This window comes from Nyctibius grandis, chromosome 8, assembly GCF_013368605.1.
Source record: "Nyctibius grandis isolate bNycGra1 chromosome 8, bNycGra1.pri, whole genome shotgun sequence".
In the NCBI taxonomy this organism is placed as follows: domain Eukaryota; kingdom Metazoa; phylum Chordata; class Aves; order Nyctibiiformes; family Nyctibiidae; genus Nyctibius; species Nyctibius grandis.
In genome coordinates this window covers 43,108,588-43,132,689 of record NC_090665.1, presented here as the reverse complement: position 1 = coordinate 43,132,689, position 24,102 = coordinate 43,108,588, and the positions used below count along the sequence as shown (strand labels likewise).

The 24,102-nt window shown below is 45.8% G+C and overlaps 3 protein-coding genes across 3 annotated transcripts in view; all 3 read left to right on the top strand.

The window, feature by feature from the left end:
- The first annotated feature begins 165 nt into the window (after nt 1–165).
- Nucleotides 166–10,094, top strand: TXNDC12 (thioredoxin domain containing 12). Its single transcript, XM_068406643.1, has 7 exons — nt 166–352; nt 2,467–2,527; nt 7,254–7,306; nt 7,938–8,011; nt 8,568–8,637; nt 8,724–8,807; nt 9,249–10,094. The coding sequence occupies exons 1-7, from the start codon at nt 262–264 to the stop codon at nt 9,326–9,328; spliced, it is 513 nt and encodes a 170-aa protein (XP_068262744.1). The 5' UTR covers nt 166–261; the 3' UTR covers nt 9,329–10,094.
- KTI12 (KTI12 chromatin associated homolog) lies at nt 3,592–5,260 on the top strand. The gene has a single exon (XM_068406833.1). It carries the CDS (start codon nt 3,592–3,594, stop codon nt 4,312–4,314), a length of 723 nt encoding a protein of 240 aa, XP_068262934.1. The 3' UTR covers nt 4,315–5,260.
- Nucleotides 10,095–17,759: 7,665 nt separating the features above from the next.
- RAB3B (RAB3B, member RAS oncogene family) overlaps nt 17,760–24,102 on the top strand; it is a 57,445-nt gene continuing 51,102 nt past the window's right edge. Inside the window, exon 1 of the mRNA XM_068405903.1 lies at nt 17,760–17,833. The gene's annotated coding sequence lies outside the window, so the exon portion shown is untranslated. The remainder of the gene's footprint in view (nt 17,834–24,102) is intronic.

The window sequence follows — 24,102 nt, the reverse complement described above, 5'->3', positions numbered from 1 at the left end:
AGAGGGAAGCATCTGAACCCCCCCCTAGAGAGCCGGGGAGACAAATGCCCCCAGAAGCCCCCCGCTCCCAGCCCGCCCCGGCACCTCCGAGCCGGGAGCGCACCGCCCACATCCGCCTCACATCACTTCCTGGGCTTTAAAAAAAGGGGGAAAAAAAAAAAAAAAAAAGGAGGAAAAAAAAAAATCACCTAAGCTGGCCCGGTCCCGTCTCGGAGGTTTAGGGGCCGTACCCGGGGTGCCGCTGCTGCCCGCGCCGACACCATGAAGGCTCAGCCCGCGGCAGGCTCCATCTTCTGCCTGTGCCTGGTGCTGGCGGCCTCCGCAGCCTCCGCCGCGGAAGGGCTCGGAAAGGGTCAGGCAAACGTTTTCTTCGGGTTTTCCTCTCAACTTTTGCCGTTGCCGTGAATGGGATACGCCGGAGCCCGGCCAGTTCCCGCAGCCCGCGGCGGCGAGGTGGGGGGCGCGGGGGGAGGCCGGCCTGGCCTGGCACGGCACTGCCGCCGCGGTTTAGGGGGAGAGATGGGGGGGGGTCTTTAAGCGACCTTTGCCGTCGTGGTTCTGTTCCGGCTAAACCCCGAAGACTTTCCCTTTTGAGGGGTCCCGCTTTTAGGTGGCGAAGGCTGGAGGGGGGGGCGCAGCCCCTCTGTGCCCCCCGCCTGGTGCGGAGGTGCCCTGCCCGCCCTGCCCAGCCGCCGCTGGCCCCTTCCGCGGGCTCCTGGCAGGCGATGCATGGCTCGTCCCTCCCGCCCTCGGCTTCCCTGTTCCGTCCTGACCGCTCCTCGCCGAGTTCTCCGTGTGTAACTGCCACGGCCAACAGCCTAGTGCGGTCAGGGTGCGCCGGGGCCCGGAGCTTCACCGCAGGTGGTGGCTTTAGCCTGTCTTAGAGAAAAATACCCTCCTCAGGGCTGGCAGTAACACAGTTTGACCAGTGACAGCACAGCTTTGCGGTGTGCGTCCCAGGCATTGCCCTTTTGTGTTACAGTTAATTCCTCACATGGCTTTCATTCCAAAGAAACACTCCGTTATGTGTTGCGTAATGCTTTTAAAAACATAATGAAACGCGCCACAAAGTGGGTTTTAGTTTAAAAAAAAAAGAAAAGTTTTCAAAAAGCGTTTCCTGGCTAAACAGTAGGAGGTTTTCCCTGTTTTAACGTGTTGGCCTTTGAATGAAATAGCTGACGTGTCAGTATTCTGAGTAAACGTGACTTCTGCTAACCCGACTGGTTTTTGCTCTGCTGCGTTCGGCTGGTGCAAATGTAACCTTGTGTCTGAAGCTGCCTCTGCAGCTGATCCGTGGGTGTGACTGGACATGGCCGAGGCATCCCCACCTTACTGCTAGCTCAACTCAATATTTGATGTGTTGCATCATATGTGTTCACAGTTGTTCATATCAGGAGAGAAGATAAGGTAATAAAAGTACTGTGCCAAGAGTTCAGACCTCCCGGATGCGGAACTAGGGTGCCACGAGGTTTTGCTGACCCTGTTCTTGGCTTTCTCCAGCTTCTTGGCTGTAGTCATCTACTGGAGACAATGTCCACTTTCCCGTGTCAGCACTGGGCAGCCTGTGACTCCTGACCCCTGTGTAGCTCCTGAAACCTGCCCCCCCCCCAGCACTGGGGGCACTGGGCATTGCTGACTAATCCAAACCCTCGGTGTTGGGAAGGGGCAAGCAGAGGGTGATGTTTGGTCATCCAGCAGAGCCCTGCATTACTGGAGCGACGAGACCTCTGAGGAGTTCTTCCCAGGGAGATCCCCTAAGAACAGTTCCCAGATCTCCTTCGTCTCAGCTCTCCGGGTGGCTTTTGGCCATGTGAGGTAGAGCTGTGTTGGCTACAGGGCCAAAAAACCTGGCAGTCCCTGCTGTGCAGTTGTTAAACGTATGCTCGCTCACTCTTTTTCTCCAAGACCTGTTATCTGGGTATGGGATAAAATATTTCCTGCGTCGTTCAGTCACTGTAACATTCAGAAACCTGTGTAATGGCATTCTTTCTTCCTCTTTGATGATAATTATCAGCAGCAGTAATACTCGGCATAATAGTTTTAGGGCAATTAATGATCATATGCTGACCTAAGAATTTTTAAGTTTAGGGTTAGTTCACATTGTGGGATTTAGGAAGGCAAACGCTGACGTGTTTAATTTGTCACCAATCAGTTAATAAATGTCCACAGATTGAAAAAGAATGGGGAATAATCAGAAGGCTCTTCAATTTTATCTGTTTGAGGTATTTTGGTGTCATTTGCATATATAAATATTCATGAGTGTGATATGTTTTTTGTTAATTAATTTCAGTGGGATTCCTCATAAGACTATGTAGGTTGTAAGTGCAAAAGTCTTTCCAGGACTGGGATTATAGATTGCTTTAAAAAAAGAATATGAGTTGAAAATATTCTTAGGGGTTGGACTGTTTTCATCTGTTAGTTGACATGTTAAATTATGCAGCATTTATAAACCCTTCTCTCTGGCAGGTTTTGGAGATCATATTCATTGGAGAACACTAGAAGATGGGAAGAAAGAGGCAGCAGCCAGGTATGTTACCAAGCTTTAAAGACAGAAAAGTGTGTGTAAAAACATTAACCCCAGAAAATAGTAATTAACAAACATGAAGGTGGTTTAGCAGAGTGTTCAGATCCCTGTAGCTTATTAGAGAGCATTTTGTTAACTTTGCTGAGGCACCACCTAGGTTTAATGACTGAAGTTCTAGCATGTCTTTGAAGTGACAAGAAAATATTTTTTTAGTATTTATCATAGTAAAGAAGAATGCGCATCTCAAAACCACAAACGCATGTTCCCCTCGAACTCAGCAGTGCTAATGGCTTCCGTAAAATTCAATGTGCCGGTAGAGGTGAGGTGTCAGTGTGAGATGAGAGTGATTTTGTTACCATCTGCAGAAAATGTCTGAAAGTTTCAAACTATGGTGAACTGGTAAGTTAAGTAGAACCTTTTCTGGGTTAAACTTAAACTCTAAAAAGAACAGTCTCTGTCAAAAGGTAAAAAATGACATTTTGACACATTTTTTCTCAGAATTTCTTCTGTTTCTCCATCTGTGAGAAGGAAAATTATATGCTTATAACTTCTACCTTTATTTTTAAATTTATAAGCTAGATCTGACAGTGCTGCCACGAGCAGAAATTCATGATGCCTTCCGGGTTTTCTATTTAATTGAATTTTGCTCTCAAACTGATCCATCTGGCGAGTTCCACTCGCCATACAGGGTCTAGTGTAGACACCAAATTGGTACAGTGCAGAAGTCCTACAAGCGTTTATAATTGGATGTTTTAGCACTTATTTGGTGTACTTGTACAAAAAAATAGACAATTTCAGTATTTGCAGGAGTAATTGTAGCATTCTGGTTGCTGAACCCCTGCCATGCCCCGAGCCCGGGAAGGAGCGGAGGGCGCGGGGCTGCGAGGCGGCCGGCGGGGGGGTTCCACGAGAGCCCGGGGCACGGCGGGGCCTCACGCCACGGCTGCTCGGGAGCAGGCCGCGGTTGCCCGGGCGACTGCGGCGGGGGGTGTGTGAGTGCCCCGAGCGGAAGCAGTCGCCGTCGCCGTCCGGGTCAGCATGGCGGCGGGGCGGGCGGCGGGGGGAGGATGCCGCTGGTGGTGCTGTGCGGGCGGCCGGGCAGCGGCAAGAGTCGGCGGGCCGCGGAGCTGCGGGCGGCGCTGGGCGGGCCGGAGCGGCCGGCGCACGTCGTGGCCGAGGCGGAGGGCGGCCGGGCGGAGCTGCGGGCCGAGGTGGAGCGGCGGCTGAGCCGGCGGGACGTGGTGATCGTGGACGCGGGCAACGAGCTGCGGAGCATCCGCTACGAGCTGTACTGCGCGGCGCGGCAGGCGGGCACGGCGCGCTGCGTCTTGCACTGCGCCGGCGGCCCGGGCGGCCCCGACGAGCCGCCCTTCGAGGCCCCCGACCCGCGCAACCGCTGGGACCGGCCGCTCTTCACGGTGCACGGGGAGGAGCCGCTGCCGCTGGCCGCCATCCGCGCCGCCCTCTTCGAGAGCGCCCCGCCGCCGCCGCACCGCGCCACCCGCACCCAGCCCCTGCAGTCCTGCGGCTTCCTCCACCACCTCGACCGCGTCACCCAGGAGGTGCTGGCCGCCGTCATGGCCGCCCAGAGGAGCGGGGCGCAGCCCGGGGAGGTGGTCCGCGTCCCCGGCGTCGCCGAAGGGCTGGTGCTGAGCCGGCCCGTGAGCATGGCTGAGCTGAGCCGCCTGCGGAGGCAGTTCATCAGCTACACCAAGATGCAGCCCAGTGACGAAAACTTGCCCCAGCTGGCCAGCATGTTCCTGCAGTACCTGAGCCGCAGCATCCAGTGAACCCTGTCACCGGTGCCACACACGGCAGTGGCCGTGGTCCCGTCCCAAAGTACTATTAGCAACCTTGCCTTCCAGCCGCAGACCCCGCGGAGCTTGGGTTGCACCTATCGCGTATCATCATGCACCAACAGCGGCTCTGGGAAGATGGATGCCATGTCCCTGCGGCAGCTGAGCAAGCTATATAGCTAAGTGGGTCTGTAGGGATGCTGTTCCCCCATCCCTGCTTTCTCCTTGCTTGCATCTTTTGAAAAGGAGAGCTACTGTTGCATTCCCAAGCAAGTGAAGTCTCCTATGGAGACCTAAATCCCGGTAGTCAAATAGTGTCTGAACATGAAAGCCCAAAAGATGGTGACGGTACAGAGAACTTTTCTCTTCCACATTGGCATGTGTATGTCTTGAATAAGAAGATTGTTTTTCTGAGGCTGTCTCCAGATAATGTCAAACTGCAGAAGAGACTTCAGGTCCAGAACTGGAACAGGCTGTATTTTTAGGATGTGGCTGATTCAAAAAATCCTACTGAACCCAAGAGATAGATTTGCAAACTCTGTGCAACAGAAGGGTGCGGCTTAGCAAACTCAAACCTCTCTGTTTCAGGTTTAACAATAAAATATGTGCCTTAAATGGAGTAAAGTCTTAATTTACTGCAGGACTATTTTATTGAAATAACTTGCTATGTCTTTTTCTGCAAGGTTATCATTAAACGCCTGTGAAAACTAATTGTTTAAGAATGAGTGCTCTCATAGGAAAAATGAGCTAAAATGACAGTGTCTGTTCTGGGTGAAACTCTCCCATAAGTCTGTACCAGCTGTGGCGGGTAACTTAGTTTTGCGCTTAGTTTCAACTAATTTCAGTGTTTGCTATACCACATATATAGCTTACATAAACTTTTCACTTTCTGGTGGATGCTTCATCCCTCATTTTAATAAATTGTGGCTTTTGATTTTAATTGTATGTGTAGTGCTACCTGGGAAGAAATGGTAAAGTGGGGCAGGAAGGGTTACTTCAATTACAATGGCTGTTTATCCGACATACCGGCTGCTAGGTGGACTTAGCATTGCAGAACTGAGAAATGACTACAAAAAATGTTTTGATGTAAATAAGTTTATTTTCCCAGTCAAAGAGAATAAAGCTGAGAAAATGCATTCAGTATTTCTAAAACTGTGAGTTCTCACTGGCTAAGAGTTGGTATTTCAGGACTGCGAGCACTTCCATTTAAAATCTACTTTGAAAATCTCTCTTAAATTTAAAAGAAAAAAAGTATGTTGCAGTACTGATTACCAGATGATTGAATTCTTCTGACACGAAGCACTGCTCCTTGATGATACGAACAATGTGTATTTTCCAGACTTAAACCAGCCTCTCCTCAAAGAAGCAAAATCCTGCTGGACTGTATGGAAACAATGAAAATAAAGTGTTTTTTCATCATCAGGGAGAGGATGCTGATGCAATACAAGCTTTACTAGGGAAATGTGTATTCTTGCTCCTTACTGCAAACAAGAGTCCTATGTAAAGATGATGATAACATATTGGTTAGTTATAAATGGCAGACTTCTGTTTGAACTACTCAAAATGTTAATTGCTTCCTCTCCACCCTTTCCTGGTTCTGAAGGCCATAACTGAGTGCTGCTAAGTAGAGATTTCCTTTCATATTTATCTACACCTAAAGAAAAATTCGTGCTTCAGTTCTGCTAGTAATTAATTTAGTTGACATCATGTGCAAAGGTATTTGTAATTTCTGTGTTTGTGAGAAATTCATTTTTAACCCCCAAAATGGTAACAGAGTTCACAATAGCAGAAAGCTTAAACTTTGCTTGTTTGGTATATCCTGAAAGAAGTATCCATATAGTATGTTCTCTGTGTCTTATAGAACACAGAGTATCCATATAGTATGTCTCTCCATATAGTATGTGTCTGTCTTGATTCCTTCTTTTACTTCACCTAGTTTTAGGCTGCTCTTACTGTTCTGGAAGCTATATCATTATTACTGGCTTCCCTTGGATGCTCTTCCGTAGCTTAAGGGGTTTATTGGTAAGAAAAAAGGGATGAGATACTAAATTCTTGTGCTTAGTCTGTCTTAGTTTATTGCCCTAGTCAGCTTTCACCAGTTCAACTCTTGGAGCTTAGAGAAATTGAACTTGGTAAGCTTGACTTTGTCAGAAGGTAAAATGCTAAAGGGATTTTTGAAGAACAGGGTGAAATAAAATATATCTCAGGGCGATGGAAACATCCTCTGGGTAGTAGAGGTAGTAAAGGTCAAGTTAATTATTTGGGAAGAGAGAGAGGATAATAAATAACTTTGGTCCTTTTGCATTGCACTTCCTTTAGGCTGCAGTTCCACGCAGCCGCCCTGCCTCTTTCTCAGTCCTGGCACTTGTCACATCTGTCACAGATTTGTTTCAGCATACCAACATGCAGGAAGCTCGCCTGGCAGCCACAGGGTTTGCTAGGTTACTCTGATTATTGCTCAATGAAGGGTCTTAGCCACAGGAGGTGACTGAAACATACAGACTGTAGTGGGGAGAGGGATGGATGTATGACTGTCATCCACTGGATTGCCTTAAGCAGCCACAAAAATCCTTCTTGAGATCTTTCAAGCAGCTGGTGTCACTAACCACTTCCAATAAAAAAACGCGTGACCACTCACGTATCTGAGCAAATCTAGGCTAATAAGAGCAAATCTTCCAAAGAGAAAGTCTCCTCCTCTACGTGAGCAGTTCTTGGCTGGCCATTACAATAAATTGTTATCATACATGTTTTAAGATTGGGAGAACTTTTTGCAAGACAACCTTAGAACACGGCAGAATCTCTTTACATCTCTCATTTTCTGTTACATTTAGCCTTTGTAGAAGTCTTGGCTGTTAAAGTGTACGTGTAATAGAATTGGTTTAGAGGCTTAACCATAAGCTTTCTTTGACAACTTTCTTTCTTTCTTTTTTTAGTGGTTTGCCTCTTATGGTTATCATCCACAAGTCTTGGTGTGGAGCTTGCAAAGGTAAGTGTATTTAATACTACAGCTTGCTGAAATTTGTAATGAGCTTTTGTATACAAATCATGTAACCATGAGAAACATGAACTTTGCATTCACAATGTAGCTACCGGTATTTGTATTTCGTTTGGAGCGGTATAGTATCGCACCACTTCACCTGTTAGCACTGCCAAAAGCCAGTCGTGCCTAAATGCCAGCGAACTAGAAGCTGTAATGATGCACTTCTGTAGTGGCTGCAATTTCTCCTGCACTTGGCTGTAAAAGATGGAACAGAATGAATGATCTTCAAGAATTAAGTGTAAATTCCCTTACTTTCAGCTCGTGGTTCTTCGAAGGTGAGGCTTTGTCTCTTTCAGTATCGCAAACGAACAAGCTGGGCATAATGGCTAAGCTTAAAGGATGAGCTGGTTGAGTGAGAATAGTGGTTTATAGCAAGCTTTTTGCATCTGTTCCATTGGTTCAAATATATTTGATACATATATTCCATTTACTCAGTACTTATTGAAAAGTACCAGCTCTCCAGAGGGAGGAATGAAGTCGAGATTTTGATGCTGACCTGAAAACATGAAATCTTTTCCACTGTCTTTATGCATCTCTTATTTTTCTTTTTTTTTTTTTCTTTTTCCTCCTTAATTAGCTTTAAAACCAAAGTTTGCTGAATCCAAGGAGATCTCTGAACTGGCCCATAATTTTGTTATGGTCAACCTTGAGGTAGGCTGCCCTCTGATTTGTATCTGTGTTACTGCCTAGTAAGTAAGCATTTGGAATCCTGCTTAACTGGTTGCATCCTGTTTTGTGTACATCCTAAATCATACACTCCTGAATAGGTATTCAGGACTGACTGATATAGCTGATTGTTTTAAAAAGAATTTTCTTCAGTCTGGTTATTTTAATTGTGTTTATAAACCTGGCTCTCTGCCATTGTCTCTTTAACAATTTGTACCTTGTGTCATTCCATTGCCACAATAAGGGAATTTATATTTATTCTCTCATGACATATCAAACATTCCTACACCAAAGTGGAGTGTTTAATGCAAATTGACAGAACAGAGAAAAATGTTATTGTTTTCGCAAATTATACTTGTTTAGGCAAAAATCACTTTCCTTTGAGAGTGGAAGATACTGCAGTTACCTAGTGTCTGTTCAAGATGTAGATTGCTCAGGGTAAATGGAATCTGAAGGCAGTAGCTTGTTTCTTTAAAACGAGTGCTGTGCTTTGTTAGATGCCTTGCTAATATGTTCCCTCTCTTCTGTCTTGCTTTGGTAGGATGATGAAGAGCCAAAGGATGAAGCCTTTAGTCCTGATGGAGGTTACATTCCCAGAATCCTTTTCATGGGTAAGGCATTGACAGCTGTTGTATCCACTCAGGACTGTGGTCTTATGTAACCACCTAAATTTCCTGTTTGATTTCTTGTTTTGTAGACCCCAGTGGAAAAGTCCACCCAGAAATCATAAATGAGAAAGGAAACCCCAGCTACAAGTATTTCTATACCAATGCTGACCAAGGTATGTGCAAAGTAGTTTGAAGTGCATTTTTAGTGACATGAAACTCTGGGTGTGTCCTGAGTGAAGGATACACCTTCACTTTTGAGTGGAGAAAAATCATGATACTTTACAGCCTTACTGGGAGCTGTAAGATACGACATGAGCGAGTGGTACTCTTATGCCTTAAGGAACCATGTTCAGAATCATCATTCACCTTAATACCTACTATAATGTCTATAGGACCTAAACTTTGTCTCCATTTGTGGCATGGAATAATCATGCAATTTGCATGATGCAGCTACAAATAGTTGGGAAAAGGGCACGGACTTTTTTTTTCCCCATAGGTTAATTTGTAGATCCACATTCTGTAACTGTGTTATTTTAAAACACTTTCATTACCAGGACACCTTGATGATTTCATCGTGAGATTAATAGTTGCTGTCTCTCTGTCTCATCTTTCAGTTGTCCAAGGGATGAAGGAGGCCCAGGAGAAGCTAACAGGTGATGCTTTCAAACAAAAACACCTGGGAGATGAACTATAATGAATACACTGAATGATGCTTTTCCATCACTTCAAAACTCTAAAAGGAAATGATTAAACAGATGAAGAATGTAGAAGCACTGGAGGGACATAATTCTTCTGTCAACAATGTTAGGTTAAACCCTGTTTGTAGTTCACACACATGCATCAATTACAGTGTTACCTCCTCCTCTGCCTGGCAGTTTGTACTGTAATGGTTATTTGCAGCTAGGTGATGTGCAAACATATCAATTTGTGTGTTTGAGCAACCACTAATATTTGGTGTTAAAAGGGAGGTGTGTAGGGCAAAATGTTAATTTGAGGACAAACAGCGTAATTGGAATAACTAGAAGTAGCCGACATTTTGACACTAAATCAGGGTCGGATCCCTCTTTTCTCACTGGTATTGTGTGATCCCATTGTTTTTACTTGGGATTCCTATGAATGGGGCATGTTCCTGGCCAGGTGTTTTCTAGGCATCCCATCTGCCACTAAGCCAAGTAGAATGAATTTCATGAATGTCCAAGTAGCATGTGAAATTATTAGCTCTGCAAACATATTTTTGTGTAAAACTGTGTATGATTCATCTTTATTGCCTTTGGGCAGAAATTTAACTCTTTTTCCTTGTGCACTCACCTTTTGATTGTTTTATCAAGTGAGGGTGGGTTATGTTGAAGCTTTATGGGGGTTCCCCTTTTATTCTTTGAATGTTTTTTGGCAAATGCCTTGCCATCACATTGTACTGTATTTTTGTACCAGGGTGAAAAATTAAACCTTTTTAAACATAAGCATGCAGACAGTGTTTTGTGGTAAAGGGCGTAGCTTTCCATTCTTAAGGATGGGGGAATATATATGCTGCAGTGGTTATTAATGTTGAATGTCACAGCTGAAGAAGGTTTCTCCTTTTTATAATTAAAAAACAACAGTTGTTTTTACACGTAATTACAGTTCAGCCATTCTTATACTACCTATGTGGTTGAGGGCAGGGTAATACCTAGTGTTTATCTACTGGAACTGAAAAGAAAAACAGAGAGGAAAAAAAATCACCTCTCTTGACCTGCTGGTAACGCTTTTCCTCATGCAGCCCAGGATGCTGTTGGCCTTCTTTGCCACAAGGGTGCATTGCTGGCTCATGGTCAATCTTCTCCACCTGGATGCCCACATCCTCCTCTGCAGAGCTGCTTTCCAGACAGTCAGCCCCCAGCCTGTACTGGCGCACAGGTTATTCCTCCTCAGGTTTTTGCATTCGCCTTTATTGAACTTCCTGACAGCCCTCTCTGCCCATTTCTCCAGCCTGTTGAGGTCCTTCTGAATGGCAGCACAACCGCCTGGTTATCAACTACTCTCCCCAGTTTTGTATCATCTGCCAGTTTGCTGAGAATGGACTCCGTCCGTTCATCCAGGTTGTTAATGAAGATGTTAAAGTATCAACCCCAGGGTCACTCCACTAGTGACGAGCCCCTTTCAACTTAGCGGTTCTGCCAGTTTTCCGTCCACCTCACTGCCCATTTATTTAGGTTGTACTTCATCAGTTTGTCTGTGAGGATGCTATGGGAAACAGTGTCGAAAGCTTTAGTAAAGCCAAAATAAACAACACCTGCTGCTCTCCCCTCATCCACCAAACTAGTCATCTAAAGGAGAAAATCCTGTCCAAAAGGCACTTGCCATAACTTCCCATAGCAAACACAGAGAATTTTCTACAGATAATTTTTGAAGAGCTGAGGACATTAGTTGAGGAAAATTGTTGTATACAATAAACCCAACTTGTCTACTGAGTCCATTTTTACTGTTCAGTAGTGTTATGAATTTTTCTTTCCAGACCAGTCTGCCTTTAAGGGATTTTAGACACCAAAACTCAATTGGGCACTAAAGGACTCAGTGGAAATAATGGGATTATTGCACATTACAATTACCCTGCTCAGCTACTAAATGTTATTGTACAGGTTTTATCCTCTGCTTCTCTGGCAAATTGTCTAATAAATTAACCATAAAATTGAACTCGGCAACTATTCTCAAGTTGTATCAGCCTTCAAAGTAAATAATTCTATGTAAGTCCTGAAAAAGGATTTGTGTTTTGCAAAATTGTCTTTTTTTTTTCCCCAGCTGTATCAGTTGACCTAATAAAAAATAGGTCCTGTCTGATGCTCCTGTTTTCATTTATAGCCTTAGATTGACACGACTGTAAAAAATCATTGCTACGTCTTTTTTACTTGCCACCAGGGGGAGGACTCTGCTTGTTCATCTGGGATATGATTCAACAAATAATAATTAAAAAACCAATCTCTGATGCAAAATAGCAGGGTGCACCTCTGCGATTTTCCAGGCACGCTTTTGCAGCAGCTCTGCCCTTGTCTTATCTCTGCAGTGAAGTTATGGCCTGTGAGATATACGTCATTTGTCCCAAAGCCTTGCTTTGCAAAATGCTCTCGTCTCAGAAGCAACATGGCCTCAAAGTAATTTTTAAAAATAAGTTCTCCGTCTAGAGAGATCTCCTTTCAGTGACAGATGAGGGAAATTCGGATTCAAAATTACTTTCTTTCACTTCTGATGCATCTCCTATCCTTCAGCACTTTCTGCCTTCCAGACTTGCTACTTCCAAAAGAAAAAAATAGTCCATAATCCTTTTTCCTTTGTTATTTGTCTGCCTCCTTCTCTCTAATCCTTTCTACCCTCTCTATGTACAGACTTGGTGAGCTGGTACATCTTCCCCACCCTCCCTTCTCCTTGCTCTTTTCTAGACCACGTGTTGTCCTCTGTAGCAAGATGGAGGTTGGCACTTGCTAGCCTGCTTGGTATTTAGCTGGCGTCTCAGTAGAATATGGCGTACATGCTGCCACAGCTTGATTGCTAGGGGCAGCTGGTTAACAAGTGTAAGAGCTGTTTCACATCTCCAGATTGCATGGTAAACTTACTTTTGATCTGTTACTTAAATATTTTTCTCTTTCTACTTGTTAGTTTTAGACCTGGATATTTTAGTTGCAGATTCTTTGCACTCTTCTAATTTTTAATCTAGATCAGGTGAAAATGCTGGTTGGCATTTTCTTCCGTGCAGAGGGATACATCTTGAACCTTCCATCCAACAGTTGCTTCATGTACGTTGTGTAGCTTTATGTACGTTGTGTAACTTTATGCACGCAAACAGCTCCACAGGGTTTAGAGGAGCTGCTTACAGGGCAGTTTTTATTGCAGTTGCATTTAAAGTTAATCATACACTGTAGCAGCTCAATAGTGCACAGTAACCAAGGCCTCAGATTAGTTTTCCCCCATCAGTTTTGTTTCGTGTGCTGTCCATCTGCATATGACTTGCAATAAAACCTGCATACTTGCATAACTTCTTTAGATACATCCCAGAAATCCCCTTGGATTTGCAGCTCCTACTCCTTTTATGGTGATAACAAAACCCAGAGACGCTTCAAAATTCTTAGTTTAGACCCAGGGAACTGCCAGGCCAAATCAATGTCATGTAAACAAACATGCTGTCAGCTCCCTTTCTCCCAGAAATAACCCACAGAGGGAAAAAAACCCCAAAGTTAATTAAAGAGTGCCTGGATTGCAGCTAGCCATCTGGCTGCCTGGGAGCAGAGGTTGCTTTGTGCACCTGGGGCTGAACAGGCTGTAAGGAAGCGTCAGCTGGAGACTCTGGAAACCTTTCCTTTGCCATGCTTAGCAGCAGGGAACAAAAGCACAACAACCAAGAATGCCCGCACAGCCAGAGTGTCCCGTCCATCATCCTGGCATGTTGAGTTTAGGAGTCATCTGCTTCAAATGCACTTTTGTCCCTGTGGCTGTTTGTCTGCCATCATATCTAGCTTGTATCAAACTGCTAATGAGCTTCATTCATTGCCCTCACTTACAGCTTGTGTAATGAATAGCTCTGAAGTGAGATATTATTAAACCCATATGAATGTAAGGTCATAATCTTTAGAGGTGATGAAACTTCTCTTAACTTTCGGCAAGAGGATAAGTATTTGCATTTGCGTTATGCTGTGATATTTATTCGCAGCTGACCCAGTATTATGCCTGGTTGGGTTTGCCCAACCAGGAGAACTACTCCAGGCTATTCCTTGACAACCGTGGCTATACATGGATGAAAACTTGAGACCCAAGGATGGAGATTCAGAAGGCAATAAACATGGAATGACACCAAGCAGAACTCTACCCAGAGAGCAGGGTAAAAAGGGGAACTTCAAGTTCATGCTCACCTCAAAGCAAGCAAAGCCCAAGGATTAAGTTTATCTAAAAGGTTGCATCCCACTTCCAGACAGCTGTGTAAGTTGTCTTTGGGGCTAACTGGACAGGGGAGCTTGCTGCGTGGAGGGAACCGGGAAACAATCATGAAGGTGTGTCAGAACGGTAAAAGTCACTTTGTCTCAACACTATTTGGCATATTAACTTACTCCCCCTTTCTTCCTCCAAGAAACAGATGCTGATTTGTTAAGCAGTTTAGTCAAATAAACTCAGTTTGCTTTTCCTTTCAAAGTTTGTGTAGCGTAAGGAGTGGCTGCGTACAGTTCCCAGGCCTACCATTGTCCGGGGAGCACCACTCCTGCACCGAGGTGGTGGTTCACTCTTGCAGCGCCAGCCCAGTGCCACCACGTCAGCGTGCCCCGCGGAGGAGAAATCTCTACTGACAGCTACCAGCCAGTTCCCGTGGCCTGTCACGGGCAGTGGGACTTGTGTGACCCTCTCCAGGCTGTGACGGATGTCATGGCACAATTTTGCAATGGCTAAATCTGTGGTAGATTCCTTCGATCAGGGACCAAAAAAAAAAAAAAGAGAGAGACCCCAAACTTTTCAGTTCATAACTATGCTGGAAGCAGGGACTGGCTGACCTGTGCTTGCAGCGTTCCAGGTTCTGACTCAGAAGAGAAAGAGAGGCTGTTACACACCACCCCATGCTGGCACTCGTCCCAGGACGGGGCAGAGCGGCCCATCAAGCAAGGTGTGGGGAGCAGGCAGGGTATGTCCCGGACATGGGATCACCGAGGGGGTAGGTGCTCTAAAAAGAATCAAGCATTTCTGAGCTGCTCCTGTGTTCTGCTTTCCTCTGACCAACACGTGTGTCTCCTCCTCCATTTCCCGTGTCCCTGCCATGATGTGGGGGATGAAGGGGAGACGACTTCCTAGAATTTCCCCCTTCTCAAAAGGGCATGATCCCATTGCTGCCACTCCAAGCCAGGGCAAGGGAGCAAAACCCCACAGGAGCTGCGGGAGCAGCTGGAGCAGGGCTGGAGGGGCAGCAGAGTGTGGGCTGAATTTGGCTAAGGCTGGAGGTAACTGATTCCTGGTTAGAGATCTTTTGTTGGTATATACTCATTTTTGGACCATTTTGCACATGCACAGCATGGTGTAGGTAGACGCTGCAGAAATACTAATCGATAAGAACTGCAGATGTTCTCCCTGCTTTCTGAGTGTGTTTCAGGACACAACGTAACATGCTGTGCATAAAAGAAGCTGCATTGGCAGCACAGTCCAATCTGGATGTCACTTTATTGTGCTATTTCTAATATTATGAACAGTTTTCAAACTCCCATTTGTAAGGATTTTGGTGCATTAGCCCTGTTAAAGAGAATGAAATACGTGCATGTCTTGGGGACACAGCATGGGTCATACATGCTGTTTATTCCACACGGAAGTGAAGAAGCCCCTGGGTGAGTGCTACCTATTCAAATAAGGAGGATTTTGTTTTCTCCTTGTGGCTGGCGTGTTTTTACCTAGCTTCCCCGGACAACAGCTGGTAGTGAGCTCAAACCACTGCTCTGTGTGCAAACTGTGCTGCTTTGGGATACAATTTTGTCTGTGTATGCCCAATACTTATCATGAGCTTAGACAATGAGTCTTTTGGACTCAGGGCCATTAGTATTATTACTACTTACAACATCGCACATAGCGGACCATCATCCTTGATTTAAGCGCTTCGGTGCTGCTCTTGCTTTAGTAATAAATAATAAATAAAATACTGGTTTTTAGAAAAGAGGGAACTGAAAAGATTAAAATTGTTTCCTTAGATCAGTTGCACTGTGTGAGGATGCAGTAATTTGAATTAGAAACGTTGGGAGAGAGCAGAGTCTGCATATTGTGCTTGATAAATGTGCTCGCATGACTACTGTGAGAGAGTGAGATAGATCCACATGTCAGAAAACAAGATGAAGCATAACATCTGCTCTTCCCTTCCACCGCCATGGGCTTGTGGGAGTTCTCTCCTGTTCCCTCATTTGCCCATCTGTAAATCTAAAATAATACAGACCTCCATACAACATTAAATCCTGGAAGGGAAGTGCACTGGGAGAGCTAACAAACAATATTCACTCCATAAATTACAGAAAAGTGGCTAAACAAAGTGATAGACAGAACGAATCACTACAAATTCCCCTGTCTCCTAATTACCTGGGTGCATCCCTTCTTCTTTCGGTTAGCCCTGAGTGAGAAAGGGTTTGTATATAAACACTGGCATTTCAGGGATGACATGAAATCTGGAAAAGCCTTTGGAAATTAGGCTGAGCTGTGGCTCTGTGCTTGTGGCTGTGGTCATGGGGTGTTAAATCAGGTGATAACTAAGCAGATGCCCAAGTGTGCCTAAGTCATAACGTGCCCTTTGCATCAAAGGTGTAGGTATCTGCCCATGCCCACTTACCTTCCATGTCGGTGCTTTACAGGGCTGTTGGCTCGCAATGGTTTTTAAGACTGAGCATCAGTCAGCAGGCAGAGGGAAAAGCGTTATCACCATCACCGCCGACACCGTGTTGGGTAGAGTGGAAGTCAGGTTTTCGAAAAGGCAGAGATCACATTTCCCAGAGCAATGAGAGGATTGCAAGGAGCTAAAAAGACTTTTGTAGGTGTCAAGCCTGTTAGGCTGTCTTTGAAATAACTATTGTAATGAGTCTGGGATTTTGTTACACTATTGATTATTTCAAGTTGCCTACACAAAGCTGACACCTTGCTTAAGGCTTAAATCGGGGCCTGGCTTATATAACAATAATTGTAGCTGGGGTCTTGATGGCAAATAAACATTGTCATTCTAGATTACGGTAGAAAATTACTCCAATGCTGGGTAGAATTGTTCCCTGGGCCAACCGGCAGATAGCTCTGGCTTGAATAAAATGGAGAAGCTGTATGGCATCTCTGATCTGCAGTGAGAAGACGTGTTCCTCGAAGCTTCTCTGCGTCTCTCCTGTGATTGTTCCTAAAAAGCACACCTTGGCTATACACTAGTTATATAGCACTACCGTGCTCTCTGGCTTTCTACATTCTCACGATACTGTTAACTAGTCAACCGCCCTGGGGAGAATGTAGCAATAAAAGCAATTTACAGACTCCTTTGAAGTGGCTGAACTGTTATAAAGCTAAAGCTTGTCCAAGGGCTGGTTGGCCTACAAGGCAGTCCAAAGATGGTTACTGAAAATCACCAGATACGCAAAAAGCTTTCACGAGTAAGACAAAGCAATCTCAGTCCTGTCTGGGCAGTGTCCAAGCTGAGTCAAAGTGCTGCACATCAAACACAAGGCACACCATGATGAGACTGGGCAGGATGGGAACAATGCTCTGAGGGATATGGCAGGGTGCAGATGCAACTGCACCCCCGATTTTAGAGCCCTGAGTTCAGAGGTGGTCCCTGGAGGCTGCTTAGCTAGTCAACAAGAGAAGATAGGAGCCCTGCAGCTCCAGTATCTTTAGGTGGCTCCTGCTCCAGCCTCCCCTCACGAGGAGCCGCTCTCTCCCCGGGCCGATCAAGAACCTTGTCTTCGTGCTTAGGCACTTAAAGCCTAGCAGTAGGAAAATGCGCTGCAGTCTTTGCTGGCTGTTTGGGAAGCACCTCATTCGTTATGTCAGAGACACGTTTAAAACGACCATGATTTCATTCGCTTTCTCTAGGGGATCATCTCTGAAAGCTGTTTTGGTTTCCCAGCAAGGGATAGGCCACAATCAGGTCTCTGATTTTGAACTTGGGGTCTGTTTGTAGGATTTTAAAGCCAAGAGAGTCTGCTGCAACCTCTTAATCCCACCTCCTTCAGTTTAAGAGAGATCGCAGCGACTGCCTCATTTTTTTGTCTTCTCACGGATAGAGATGTAGTTCCTGATGCCACAGCCGCCATCACTAGGCTTCAGAGTTAACAGTTCTGCTGAAGTGTATTCCAGGCCATGTAGAGAATGCGACAAGAATGGCAAGTTCGGGTCGCACCCGGGACGTCGCTCCTTGCCGCCGGGGCTCCCGGAACGCCTAAGGTGATTCACATCCCCCGGAACGGAGCACGGGGCGGAGGGCGAGCACCTGGACGGGGCCCCCGGAGGGCTCGGGCCGCCTGCCTGCCTTCCGCAGCCGGCGGGGACACCCCCTCGGCTCCCGCCGCGGCTCCCGCGCTCCAGCCCCGCCGTTCCCAACCGGCCACCGCCCGCCCCCCGCCCCGCCGCGGCTCCGCCCCCGGGGCCGCCTCAGGTGTCGGCGGGGGGGCGGCTCCCGCCACGCGAGCAGCGGCCGCGGGACCCGCACGGCTCGGCTCGGCTCGGCGCTGCCGTTCCTCCGCCTCAGGTAAGAGCCGCGGCCGCCTCGGGGCGCAGCCTTCCCCGTCGGAAGTAACGGTGAGGGGGGACAGGCGGCGGGGCGTCGCCCCCCTCAGGCCCCCGCTGCGGGGCGGGAACGGCGCCGCGCCTCGCCTCACGCCTCGCCTCACCTCACCGTCCCCGCCGGCGGCCCAAAAACTCTTCCCGCTCTCCTCGACCCTGAGCGTCGAGGTTGTCCCCGGGCTCCGCGGGACGGCGGCGGCCAGGGCGGGAGGCCAGGGCGGGTGGCAGGGGGTGCCCCGGCCCCGAGGAGCCCCCGCGGGGCGGGCGTGGGCGGCGGTGCCGGTGGGTGCCCGGCAGGCAGCGGCTGGCGGGGTGGGTGCTTTGTGCCCCGGAGGTGTGGGGTGAAAGGCAGACCCTCAGCAGCGACGGGGAAGGAGAAGGTGACAGCAGGTACATCTCTAAACTAAATATTTATCAGCAACGAGAGGTGATATAATACTGCTTTATCTTTAACATATCCTGAGGCTGGAGACTGGGGCCTTCCCGGCTGTTTCGCAGCTGGTGAGTGACCTTTGTGGGTTCCCGTTACCCTGGGCGGCTGTTTTCTGCTCAGGGAGTTGCAGCAGTTAAAAACAAGAACTGTACAGCAGTAAAACACGCTGCCGGGGGACGCGGGGTGTCGGTTTTGTTGTTGCTGCTCCTTGGAGGGGAGAGACGTGCTGCTGTTGGCCGGACTGCACGGCTCCGCTCGGCGCTCGCTGCTGAACACCCACTCGTGGATCCGCGGTTTTGCCGTACGGGTGGAAGAACGGACTCGCAGGCGGTGTGTACGTCCACGCTGCCCTATGGCGGTAGGCAGCGAGCTCATTACGCAAAGCCAAACGCAACAATCATTCTAATTTAATTCATAAAAAGTATAAACTCTCCAATTTCTCCAGTTTATGGTGTACAAAATACCTGTGGTCTTTTTGCCATATGTTCTAAGACTATGCATTGTTTTCTCCCCGGTGTTTTCTCTGTGCTTGCCGTCAGCAGGGCAGCGGCATCCGATGCGCGCGGTAACATCGTGCTGTGGGATTGCAGGCAGCAACACTAACACCGGCACAAGCGTTTCCACCTCTTTGCCTCCCAAGGTTCTGTCTCCACGCCGTCCTTTCCTTCTTACGGCACAAGCAGTGGTGTGTGCAGTGCATCAGGTTGATCTGACCTAAATTAAGACTAACCTGACTGGGGGGAAAAAAAAAAAGAAAAAAAAAAAAAGAGGGGTTAATTTTAACCTGGATTTTCCCTTGGCCTGAGACAATATAAGACCGTGGCCTCGGAAGTTTAATTCATGTTTCTGTGCACTTCTTTAGTGGCAAACCTGGTTTCAGCCTCTCCTGCTTTGCTCCTCATCGCTTACTCCTGACCCAGTGCTGCACTCTCAGTTGTGCTAATAACAGTGTGGGGCTTCATAGTAGCCTGGATTAGCTCTGGGTTCAAATAAACCTCCTCTTTTAAGCGGGTTTTTTCCTCCCTCTCCCTCCCAAGGTAAAAACGTCAGTGGAACTATGGTCTTGATCTGTGTATTTGAATCTATACCCAGATCACGGGAGCACTGGTATTGGATTATAGTGGGTACAAGATCAAATCCATATGCTGCCGTATGTAAGTGTATAACTAAAAAGCTTTTATTTCCTGTTACTTGTGCTTGCTTTCCTGGAGTGGCTGTGTATGCATTTACTGAGACCCTGGTGTGATCACTGCCTTCAGGACTGGTTTATCAGGACAATTTGTAGTAGGCAGATAAACCAATCTTTAAATCAAGCTTCCTTTGCAATATTGACAGAACTGTGCTGCCCTCTTTGCAGATCCGATACATTTTTGGGTAACAAATGGACAAGACTTACTAGCATTAGATTTTAATAGCAGTAATTCCTGCTACATCTAGGTGTAGCAAAGCAATACATGTAGTATTCATTAGCATGCTAGTTGTCACTGTCATGCAATACTCATGCTAGTTGACTTGTGTGTGTTTCAGATAGTTTTTCCTACTTTCATTTTCACACGATCTGGTGCAGCCCCAGATCAAAATGGGCAGGTCACAGCATCACATTTCAGGGTCTTGCATCACGCTGGCTGGTCGTAGTGCCAGGGAAGAGCAGTCACATCCACTTAACTCTCCCTCGTAAGTCCATGTCTGTTCTCTGTTACTAGTTTGGCCTGAGGAAGCAGTTTTTTCTGAGGCAGTTCTCAATAGCAAACATTGAGAAATGTCCTGAACTGGTAATTTCAGATATGCTTCTTGCAGTAAAAAAGTATCTCGTGCTTAAAGTTCTGCAGTATTTAGTGAGCTCTTGTAAATGTGTGCTTAGCTTACTGCTGTGTGGTAGTGTTTGATCTTTGACGTAAGCAATACGACTTATGTTTGGAAGATTTAGCTAATTAAAACATGGGAATTGCAAGGGCGCTTGTTCTAATCCCAGTTAGCAGGTGGCTTACTTTGCAGCACGGAGAGCATCACAGCACAGAGAAACGAAATAACTTGCTCATCACAGATTTTCTGCTTGGAGGAGGAGGACAAAAGGCAGAAAATTAAACAACTTCTACGCTGCAGAGACATCCTGAGCTGGCCCTGTCTCTGTATGCTTCTGGTTTACAGGTGGTTACTACAAGACAATATCAGTCTCCGCTCACCTGACTTGGTCAGGACAGCAGCTCGCTTTTACCTATAAATGAAAGGTTTTAGACTTGGTGATTCAGAAAAATCTGTAACTCTGTCTCCTGCGTACTGCTGAAGGGGTGTCTACCCTAATCTGCATATGGCCTGATTCTAGATCCAGACAGTGAGTTCCATCTTGTACCTGAACTTGCCTTATTTTCCACCACCATGGGAGGGCATGGTCATGGCTTTCCCCGTGGAGGGCTGTATCCCAATGCAGAGCATAGCTGTGCCCTGCCTTCCAGCTGGGGAAGGATGAGCAGGGAGTTACATGTGTCCTGTAGCAGAGTTAGTACAGATTCATCTTGTGTGTTGTTCTGAGTGCTTTTATGTCTCTGCTACTTCAGTGTATTCAGCAGTGAGATACTCAGAAGTATTTCACTATTGACAGTTCATTCTTGGTGAAACCGAGGCAGAACTGCAAGGCTGGAGAGCTGACGAGCAGGGGACTGAAGTCCGTTATCTCGGCTGTCGCTGCAATGTTTGTAACAGGAAGCAAGGGCTTTAATGACGGTGAGTTTTGTAATAGCAATCAACCTCTTCAGTGCACGCTGTTCTCTGGAGACAGGGCTGGATTCAGGGTCAGCCTCAGCGAGCGCTTCTGTAGGTCTAGAAATGGGCTGGCTCCTGGGGTTCCCAAACTCAGTGGGAGTCAGGGAATTCCAGAAATCTCCTCTGCATCCCCTCTTTCGGCCGTAAGGAGGATGTAAATCTATTGTTCTGTGCATCCTTTGGGAGAGAGCAGAGCTGGGCTTGGTTAGTGGCTCCCCTTCAGAAGGTGAGATCTTTGTACTGTTAAATATTTTTCTCTGTATCTTCTGAAGTAGTGTGTTTGCCAACAGGCATGGAACTATGTCATGATAAAGGAACCACAATGAAAACACTCATAGAAGAGAGTAAAAAATGTGGCAACTTCTCTTTCTTCACATATTTTGCCATTGCCAAAATTAGAGTGACTAATTCCTCCTTCCTGAGAGTTTTGTCGTGGCTCTGAAATGGACGTTAAGGATGTTGAACATTATGCAGGAAATGGGAGAGGCATGGCTCCAGACACAGAGAGGCATTTGGCTCAGGGGAATCTTTCTGACAACAGTCCCAGCCTGCTGCCTAACAAAATGTAGTAGTAAAGTTAGAGAGTTGATGGGAAAAGGGTGATATCCACAGGTTCTTGACTTCTGTTCCACACCCAGCAAATTCTTAGAAGACTTTTTAAAGCCCATGTTCCCAAATCTGAATAGGTAATAATAATAATAAATAACCACCTACATTGTTTAGAGGTTTTTGTCCTTCAGTTGTCATGCATATATTGAACTCATTTGTAGCATGTGAATTCTGGACCAAATCCACTACAACCATCTTCTTGCAAAGACTGCTGGACTCAGTAATAAATCAATTTTAGTTTTTGCTGTCAAGACGAGGGGCTCACATTTTTAAAGTAATAAACATAGACTTAATTTTCTTTCTGTTTACACTGTTGAATTATTTTTATTCTAGATCTATCAATTAAGTTATTTGGATGACACCTCAAAATCAAGTTCTGGACAGTACTGAAGTGCAAGCCAGAGGCTATCACAGGGAGCAACTGTTGCAGAGGGCAGGGGTGTGAGAACAGAAGGAAATGTAACAGATATCGAAAAATGTGCAATGCTTTGGGCAAGAGCAAGGTGCTGTCTTGTTGCCAAGTGAGGTGATTGTCAATTGTATGGATCGTGAGAAAGGATTTGTCCTTGTTTGATCCAAATTCTGACCTGGAATAGGTGGCTGCAGCTTATTATTTACATAAGGTCTGAGTTTGTCCGTGTGTTTTGGCAGTCTCCACAAAGCAACATAATGTAAGTCAAGATGACAAACGGTGGTTTACCTTTGTTTGCTGGAGAGGAAATGCACCAGAGACAAAGTTACTCTTTAGATTGTATTAGCCATGAAAAAGAGGACTAAGTTCTGTTAAGTTTTTCTGCTCTAAATCTGGAGTAACTATTACTTTAAGGCAGTTACTTTTGTATAGATGTGCTGTAAGTTGCAGACATTTCCACGTCCTATTGCAGTTTGCCTTTGCAGCACAGTGGACTTTGACCCAGGCTTTGTGCAACACACTAATGTATACAGATGTATTTCAGCTGCTCCTTGGTTTCCTTTACTTTGCTGCCTTTCTGCAGGAAAGGTAAGGTGTAATGATTCCTATCTGAGGTTTTCCATCTGCTTGTACGATTTATCTGGAACTTTTATTTTGGATTAATCTAGATAATCTCCCTTTAATAATTTTTAAACTGATGGCATCAAATATCTGCTATTACCTTAATATCTGTCACTAACTCAAGCACAGTTTCTGTTCTCTTTGTACGCTACAGGGCTTTCCCTGTTACCTTCAGTGAAGGAAGCTCAGACCTTCACACAGCAGTGTGTTCCCAGTCTAACCTGCCTACCCGTTAGTCTCTTACATAGTATTCCCGTTATCCATCTTTATTGTAAACATCATAATCCTTTTGCTTCTACATCGCAGGTTCAACAGTGTGACCACTCTCTTGATTCATATACTCACAGCAAAGCCTCCATCTGTCTCATGGATTATAGATCTAAATTGGTAACTATCACTTGCTTGCAATATTTCTTAGCAGTTATGTTAATTGCTCATACTGTGTTTTCTGCTTCTGCTAAATCTCTGTTGTAGTACAGCATTTGTATAAGACTCCTTAAAGTCACAGCCTTATTTCCTTTATGAGCTTTATTCTTAGGACGGCATACATTGGCTGTAAAAAAATTCCATTACTTGGTAGAAATCTGATTCAGGATTTAATTCCTGAAAAAGAAAAACAAAAATATTTTTATTCAGATGACAGAGCACATAAAGGAGTGAGTTTTTATAATAGAAAATTGGCTTAGATGTGTAATTTGTGAACTAGAATATTTTTAGTGTAGATGCACTTCTTAAGACTTTTGGGGAAAAAAGCCCCACAAGGTATTAACTCTTTTGAAAAGAAGTTATGTTTCATGTCGGTAATGTCTCTCATGGATTACTGCTAAGCTGTAAATATTAGAGATGAAGAAACCTTTTGGTTTAGCTACTTTTTTGTTTTTTCCCTACCACATAACTTACGGAATAGTTTCCACAGCCTTTTAGCATCTTCAGACCTGTCTACAATGCTCCTGTCCTACGTTTCTGTAAGAGCCTTGGCACGTGTGTGATCTATTTGACTTTAGCACAATGTACGTGGGGTTTCTTTTAAACTTCTACCTTTATTTAGCCTTATTATTTCTGCTTTTACCAAATGAATGAATCTAGTAATCTCTTTTCTTCCTTCCACACTCCTCGGTGCCTATGGATAGCCAGGAGTCTAACAGGTACAGCTGTGTTTGTGACTGTGCCTCCTTCTCTTGTTGCCTGCTGTTACCACTTACTCCCTCTAGACTGATAGTCGTTAACTTCCTTCTTAGTTTTTCTCTGGCTGATTTTGAGCATTGGAACTCAGGAACAGTAAAATGGAAGTAAGGAAAAAGAAGTTTGGACTCTGAAAGAAAGGAATGGTTTAACACTGATACCTCTGTAAGGCAGTAAAATAGTATGTCAGGAGAAAAAGCAGAGACTCAGCTGCTGA